Source organism: Schistosoma mansoni, chromosome 3 (genome assembly GCF_000237925.1).
Source record: "Schistosoma mansoni strain Puerto Rico chromosome 3, complete genome".
Lineage (NCBI taxonomy): Eukaryota > Metazoa > Platyhelminthes > Trematoda > Strigeidida > Schistosomatidae > Schistosoma > Schistosoma mansoni.
In genome coordinates, this window is record NC_031497.1 from 4,119,145 (window position 1) to 4,128,109 (window position 8,965).

The 8,965-nt window shown below is 34.1% G+C and overlaps 1 protein-coding gene across 1 annotated transcript in view; it reads right to left on the minus strand.

The window, feature by feature from the left end:
* Positions 1 to 8,965, minus strand: part of Smp_132250 (hypothetical protein) — a gene marked incomplete at both ends in the record, with an annotated part of 29,876 nt that extends 20,911 nt beyond the window's left edge. The window contains 4 exons of the mRNA XM_018798945.1: positions 614 to 697; positions 5,044 to 5,310; positions 6,122 to 6,326; positions 8,636 to 8,965. Of these exons, the coding sequence (XP_018650783.1) occupies positions 614 to 697; positions 5,044 to 5,310; positions 6,122 to 6,326; positions 8,636 to 8,965 (886 nt within the window). The remainder of the gene's footprint in view (positions 1 to 613; positions 698 to 5,043; positions 5,311 to 6,121; positions 6,327 to 8,635) is intronic.

Sequence of the window (8,965 nt, forward strand, 5' to 3'; positions counted from 1 at the left end):
TGCGAATGTCCCAGCTATTAATATCCAGTGTTTCTATACGTACAAAAATTTCTTATTCATATTTGGATTTTGTATCTATTTGTCTAGCTTTTAGACTCACTCCAAAAATTCCATATCATGTTCTTCATGCGTGGATAAGAATGTAAACTTTTTATTAGTACTCATGCATATTTGCTGTCAAGATTGTTAAGGAAGCCTATACATCTAAACTAACACTTTTAAGGGTTCTTTGAAGCTGAATTATTTAAGAAAATCAGATATCCATGAAAATGTTTGATTAGACTACCATATATCACAGTGTCAATTGGCATCATTGTACAAGATGAGATTAGTTTTCATAGTCAAGTATTTGACCTTGTACTTTTTTTCACCTAAACTATTTGGTTAGTTGGAGATTTAATTAGTCTTGCATCCATTATTGATTATTTCTAACGTATTTATGAACTATGTTTCTTTTGGTTTTTGTGTTTTCTTAACCGGAGAATAAAGGGTGATGTTTATTAATACTGCTTTTTGATTAGGTTATATTGAACAGTTTTCAAAAACGTCTATCTGCTTCATGTTAGCAAAATTATCAAACTAAAACAAAGAATAGATGGAATGTTAAACTTACCCTTTTGTACACTTTCTGGTGAACTCATAATAAACTGTAGAGTAAATGATCCATTATTTCTACTGTCAATTCTTCGGTCTCCACCTATTTGTTCATGTTATAGAATTAAATTAGACTGAATAAAAACTATGTTATTGTCCAATAAGTCAAAAAAGTCGTTGTTTTCAAGAGGGAATTAATGAGATGAGTAATGACTTGTAATACCATCTCATATTAGATATTTCCCTAGTATAGTTGATAAAACTATCTATTGAGTTTTGTAGATTCATTAATTTTAATCTAGGGTACAGACTATTCATAAACCGATAACAGAGTTCAGTATGGTAATTGGTAGAAGATAATTATTTCAGTGTATTTGAAATAGATATTTTCTTACTTTTGAGACATTAAAATAATTTCTATTAGAATATAAGCAGCTAGACCAATGAGTTGAGTGAATATAAAGAACTGAAACTCTCAGAACTACTACAGCCATCATAAAAAAGGTACAAGTATTTATAAACAGTTGTCTGTGTAAGATTGTAGTGGCCTAAATCTGATTCTGTCTATACTCGTATATAATAAATGACTTTATTCCGCGTTGGTGAACAACGGAGTTAAATAAGTCAAATACGAGAATGGAATTAGGATACATATATTTTCTACAGTCATTGATTTGGCCAGAGAATCAGAGTGATGAAGCGAACGAAGCAAAAATCATGCGCAATGGAGATGGCTGGGAAGCCAACTCGAGAGCGAGGCAAAAGATGATGCGTATCGGAGATGGCTGGGAAGCCAACCCGATTTAAGCAAGCGTTAATCAACATTTATAGTCAGACAAAAATGAGTGACAGACATATGATGAATAAGATACGAAGTGTACACATATATGCTCATATAAAAGTATAGCCAAGGTTAATAAGCGAATAATGAACAAGATCAAAATATGACTCATGACAGGCGAATTGGCTTGGCCAGTAGCTAGGATAAAGTATATGGGCTTAACAAATAAACTGATACTACAAGATACTCAATGTCCGTTAGCAGGATACAATCAGCAACAGCTTACTGTGAGAGCGAACAAACCAGCTTCCAGCTGAAGAGGAAATTAAGAAAAGACGTTGGAGGTGGGTGGGACATGCATTACGGAAACCAACAAACTGCATCACGAAACAGGCTCTAACTTGGAATCCTGAAAGGAGAGGGAAAAGGGGCAGATCAAGGAACACACTGCATCGGGAATAGGAGGCAGATATGAGAAGAATGAATAGCATTTGGAAACAACTGGAAAGGATTGTCCAAACATTGTTCGATGAAGAATACTGGTGGGCGGCCTATGCTCCTCCACAAGGGGTAGCAGGCGTAAGTAAGTAAGCAATGTTATTATTAGTACGAAAACAGAAGTATCTTTGGAATTAGGAAGCAGAAATAACTGAAGCCATTTACACTCTAATTCAAACATATTTCAGTTCAGCGTTCTACTTCATAAAATGAACTGGTCGTAAATCAAGTGTAAACTAAGCTGTACATATCACAGGTACTAATTTGTTCAGCATCTTTCCATTACTTTTTACTACAAGTACCGCTTTCTCATATGATTATTTTTTTAACATTCAAGCTTTCAGAGTTGTTTGAAGATTGTCTTGTAGTTACTATCCAGCTACGAAGCCTTTGCTAAAATATACAGTACCGTAAATATAAGCTAAATAGCTTCTGCATAAAGAACTGATTTTGAAAAGTTAAACAATTTTTAAAGTTTTTCATATGATTTTATCAAGTAGTGGACACATTTTGTTGTTGTCATGATAGAAATTCAAAATGAATTCGAACCTTCTTATGAATTTTAGGAGTTATTCGTAACATAATTCTTGATTAGAAAGACAAAAAAACAATCTGTATTTCACTCTACTTATGTTGGTCATATTCCCCATTTTCGATTAAAAATGATAAGTTATCTACAAATAGTCTCCGTTATGATATTTATTGACAATCAAACATATACATAGATTCTTCTCACATATACGAACACCTCAGACAGAGTGAGGGCATACAACCACCTTTCTCCCTTTTTCCATTCGAGCAGTGGGGTTAGGCAGGGTTGCCCAATCTCACCATTCCTCTTCAACTTCGCCATCGATGACATTCTGGAAACAGCTCTGATGGATGTAAGTAATGGCGGTGTGGATCTGCTGCCTGGAGAAAGACTTCTCGACCTTGAGTATGCGGATGGTATTGTCTTATTGTGCGATAATGCCCAAGGGATGCAATCCGCACTTAATCAGTTGGCAATCAGTGTCCTCAAGTATGGCATGTGCTTTGCACCTTCCAAGTGCAAAGTACTCCTACAAGACTGGCAGGATTCTAAACCTGTACTCACCCTGGATGGTGAGCAGATGGAAATAGTTGAGAATCTCATGTATCTAGGTAGCTACATAAGTGCTGGTGGTGGCGTGAGTGATGAGATTGATGCACGTATGATGACTCTCTGTGTTCGATCATCGTTGTCTCCGAAGGATTGCTGACATCCAGTGGCAACACCATGTTAGTAATGCACAGGTTCAGCATCGTGTGTTCGGGCGCAGAGACGATAATTCAATTGGTGTCACCATCTTGAAACACCGACTTCGGTGACTTGGACATGTTCTACGAATGTCGTCCCAGAGAATTCCAAGTCGTGAATTGTTTGCCGATGCTGGGACTGGTTGGAAAAAGCGGAGAGGTGATCAGTGTATGACATGGTGTCGTGGTATGAAAGAAAGCTGCAAAGGGCTAGCCTCTGTTGGTCCTTCACGACTCCCTGGATGGGGTCCAAGAGATGGTGCTACACAGTGGCTGGAGACGTTATCAGATATGGCTCAGAATAGAAGCCAATGGTGATCCTGCTGTAACCTTCTTTTACTTTCTTCATAAAGAGTGGTTATATCTTTCTTAACTGAAAGAGTTCTTCTGGTTGTACATTTCAGTTCCCCCCATCACTACTCTTCTCTTTTTTTTCATCCTTTTTTTCTTCTTTTATATATACGCATCTTCCCTCTTTCTCTTCCCATTCTCATTATTTTGTGTGGCGCATATGTATCTGGTGCCCTTTTGTACCAATAGTTATGTGTTTAAATAAATAAATAAGTTCTTCTCACATTAATAGGACTTAGCAAAATTAAGCAATTTCATAAATTACCATACCTCACATCATCAGAGGGAAGAAATAAACGAGATAAGAAGCAGAATAGTTGAGATAACAGCATTGATATTATTGGTAAACTAAACACAATAGATTGAGGAATGGAAAGTATGGAAACTATTCAGCTGAACATTTAAATAACGAAGAATAAGAACATCTGCTTGAATGTTGCTTGTTTCAAGTTTTGTTAGAAGAGATATACTCATTGGTTGGAAACTGTGAGATATTTATAACTCATAGTTCAGGACTTTAAATTCATTTTATATCTTTACCTGACCCTTTTCAACATTTTTTCAGTTTGCTCCTATGTTAGTCAATATAGAGTATCAGAAAAAGCGCTGGTTGAACATCTCCAGCTCTTCTCATAATAACTTCAGCTAGCAGAAGTTTACAAAATGAAGTCCCAATCTTGTGATCTGTGATGCTCATTACCAAACAACTACATACTTCACCACTTTCTTCACACAATAAGTTAGTTTCGTCTTGTGTTTACTTTGAATTCTTTTAGGATGTATTGTGCTAGGGTAGATTTTACTTAGACCACGATATCTGGCAACAGTACTAAATGCATATTATAGAGCAGTGTTTAGCCATTCGATTTTTTATGGATATGGTTGTAAAGTGAGATCGATAAACGAACACACCAATGATAAGGTGAAACGCTCAGCATCACATCAACTTTCTTTGACCTCGTATTACTATGTCTTGTTTATCCACCAATCAAAATTTTATGTTCATTCTAAAACAATATTCGCCTTGTTGACTCATTTTTCCTATACTCTAGTTACAGTTCGGTATATTGTTTATGTCTCTCCTTTTCAATATGTAATAGACTGTACTGTACTAACGTTGTTAATTTAAGTTTTAGGAACAGATAACGTTGATCAAGCCGAATAGTTTACTTGTTCTGACTTTGGCCAAACCAAGACTCTGTGCTCGACAGTCTGGAGAATAGCTTAGGGTTGCACCTGTAGGTAATCGCTTCTTACAATGGTGTCTAGAAATCCTAACCCGAACTGTTGTTTGTTCGGATATCATATACAAAATCCGACCAAAACTATCATTATGAAGATAGGTAGTATTACTAGATGCATATCTGTCCAGAAATAGTGGCTACTATCTACACTACAAATGGTTGGATAAGTTTTAATGGGTATAAATATAGTTCTAGAGCATTTCTCCTCTCAATGTCGAATAATTAAGGAATCGTGACTGCTTTCTTTTATCCAATGACCTCGATAATATATTTGTGAGGAAGAATAATATCACTTACCTGTAGACAGAATATGTTTACTAGGAATATGTAGACGATTTGTGGGAAGAACATAAATTTTCGATTCTTTCCCCGTTGCTGAACTTGATTCATTTTCTTTATCGGGAGAAAAAGGTAAAGAATGTTTCAGAGAATCTTTCAGACTATCTAATTTTTGTGTTGATCTTGAAGATTCTGAAGGAGAATTACTCACTAAAATTTTTGGTGGGGAATTATCTCTTTTGATCCTTCTTACGTTAGAAGCTCTCTCAGAAGTGTGTTGCATATCTGAAAGAAATAGTGAGAAATAACTTCAGCAGTTTTATTTGCCCGTCATTACCACTAACATGTATTGAAAAAAATAGTTAACTTTTTACGATTCAAATAGGTGTATATTTAACGATAACCTATTTCGTCGCATGATTTCCTATGATTATAACTTCCATGTTAGATTCAACTATTCTGACCGAAGCTTTGTTATCAATTTGTTTGAGGCTTGATCTTTTGCTGAATTATTCGGTAATTCAGTAGAGGTTTATTGAGTTCAGTTTAGAAACCAAGTGGGAACCTTTGAAAACCAGGGAGGTTAATTAGTTGTTTCGTCTTATAATAGGACTCTCCCACCTTAACTCCAGGTAGAGATCGACCCTATGATCTTTAGATTTCCCGGCGAGCACTTTCAGTTCCAATTTCGAACATGAAGGTGTTATTAATATATCTAGTAATTATGGCTAATTGTATAACATCAATCTGTGTTTGCAAATGGAATTTTTGAAAAGATGCTTAAAACAATCTACATGTTCTAGTTCTATATGAGTAGCGGGTAGAAATGAGATTCAGGATACATGTTTCATTCTAGTAGTGACTCGTCAGTTGAATGTCCGATTCGTGGAGTTGATGTTCATTTACCTATTGAGTCTTAAATAAGACTATCATTAAGCTGTTTAATGAACCAGATCCTAGTATATTATACAAAAAATTCCTTCTAAAAATTTTCTTCAATATTCACACGAATTGTAAACAACCAAAATAATTAATTATTGTGTACCAAAATATTTTCTGTCAAAAAGAATAAAAAAGGTGTTAAAATGAAACTTACCATTTGAATTTCTTTCAGTTGGTGTTTTTACGTGAATGCTCATGCTCTCATTATTTGTAAGGCTTGGTTTACTTGATTGTTTACGAAATACTGAGCTTCGTGGTGTCGGTGTATAAGCACCAGCAATTTCAAGACCATATGATGAGTTTGTTTTTTTCACTGATTCATATTTCATTCCATATGCATCAACTTCAGGAGGATTTTCCTCAATTTAAAACATAATGTAATTGAAGTGTCTCAGACAATATCCTATCTTATAAACTAAGAGTTTTTTTAAATATTTTAAATGGTTGATCAATAAAATTTTGACTAAAGCATCTTTGTTAGAGATGTGACATTCACATGAAAAGATTTTAATGATCGTAGTATCATATTTATACACTGGATTACTCTCATAAGTACAGTTTGGCAATAAAATGACAGACGTCCAACAAAACTTCCTAATATCAGTTACAGTACATATTAACGGGCTTCACTAGAAAAAACTAGCCTATTTTTTAATGTTTATGAAATAGCTGAGATTATCAAGTAATTATGTTTGCATTATAAACCATCCAGATTAATTTGCCTTAATACAAGCTTCTAATTCAGGAGATAGACAACAAGAATACAATCAATATGAAGTAAGTCACCTTGTATGTTTCATGTACATGTGTAATTCAATAGTATGGTCAAGGCCTCAGTAATGCAATTATATGGCTAAATTAGCTGTCAACAACGAGCCAATGAAAACTGATATGGACCATTATGTCACAAGTTTGAATAAACCATCAGCATCAATCACCGCTGAAATCTATCCTGAATACAAGTGTAGAGTTAAAATGCCATACTATTCTACGTAACCGAGACAGAAAAGAGTTTTTTCTTGTCAAGTAGCGTTTTCCCTCCCGTTAACATTAAATATGCAACATGAAGTTTATCTCTATTGGACTATAGTAGTCCACTAGCTTGTAATAAAAAAAACTAATTTTTGTACTTAGTTTCTGAATACGTTATTGAATCTTGACGTCGAAGCTTGATGAATAGTGTCAAACCTAGCCAGTGGTTTGCATTAGTGACAAAGGTGAAACTCAATCTTAAATTAATCCCCCTCCCATCTCTCTCAGATAATTAGAGGGTGATATACATCATGTTTGAGTAAAATATCCCAAGCATTTTAAATCTTGAGGCTTGTTCGAAGGGTAAAAACACTAAATATGTGTGAATGGTGGCACAGTAATATTGATGACCGTTGGTTTAAAATAACTGCCTTATCTACACACATTCTTGCTCAAGCGCCTTGACTATTCGATAGTTAGTCATGAAAACCTGCATTACTCACTGCTACATACACATTAACTAGCATAATGAACGCATCTCGAATGATTTATATGGCTGTTTTTCAGATGATTCTATGGTAATGATTATCCGAGCACCTTCTCTTTTTGTTATTTCAGGGATATTGATTTTTGTATATGGTTATATCCGGCTAATCATGTTTAGCGTAAATACAGTATTACATAAAGACCGTCCCATAACTTTAATGAATTTTGTGAAAAAACGTGATATTTCCATTCAGTTAACGAAGAATGATGTTGATAGTAATTCTAGAGACTTTAAAGTTGCACCATTACCAAAAGAATGAGACGTTCTATATAAACTAGAAAAACGTTTTTGAAATTATCTTGCAAGTACAAAACCTGATTGGCGTCTTCCTACATTTTAGATGTTCGCTAATAATGATGTATAAATTTAGACAGAAACGTTTACCAGTTGGAACTGAAGGCTCAAACAGCTGTTTAATTCAAATAACTTCACGTGTGTGACTAGGAGCTTTAGGCCGCGGTTTTTGTTAGAAATAGGTAGATAAGGAAAAGTAGAAAAAACTTTGAAAAATTTTCTCCAACTGTTCATTACATATATTTCTGATGTGTTTATTAATATAAGAAATATTTTACATAGATCTAACTATCAGCTTTCATTTAACACACTATGTTGATATATCTTGTACCATTTATAGATTATAGTCATTTAATTATTTAGTGAGTAGATGTGGTGTATAGGAACGTGATTTTCACTGGGGGTTTCATTTCAGTCATTCAAATCTATTTACATGTATCTTCTATGAATACGCCACTGTAGCGCATCCCAACTTACCTGATGAAAAAAGCAAATAAACTGAAGGTTAGAGTTTAAAATAAATGAAAATTATGCCCTTACATACAGCATAGACTCACTAAATAAATAGAAAAATGTCTGCAAACGCTCGATACCTCACATATATTAAACATTTAAAAATGGGTTTGCTAAGAATTCACGGATATAGATCCCATATTATCGAGTACGTTATAATCGTCAATATTCTAATTAAAAATTCGTGTTTACCAGATACGTTTTAGTTATATAGTTAAAGTCTTTTTCACATACTTTAAACTATTAGAGTTCTAACCTCAAACTAACATAAAAAATAACGCATTGAAACAAAACTTCTCAGACGTATGTCATAAGTTCATACACTGTTATTGAATTGCTTACTTGAATCCATATATTGTATGCATTTTTTATTGCAGGTAATTGCCAATCTCTTGAATTGGAATCCACCATAGAAATCAATTCATCCCATGTTTCATCCAAACGATAATCTAGTATCCTAGGATGTTTAATTTCTTTGACATTTTGTTGATGTAAAAAAATTAAAATATCTTTTACAATTTGTTCACTCATTTCAACCCACGAATAATAATCCAATTGTTTTAAATTTGATTCTTTATTTATTAATTGTCCTTTCGGATTCGTCATTTTTTCTTCTGTAGCTGTTAATGTTATAGAACGAGTAGTATTCTTTGTGGAACTAGAATTATACAT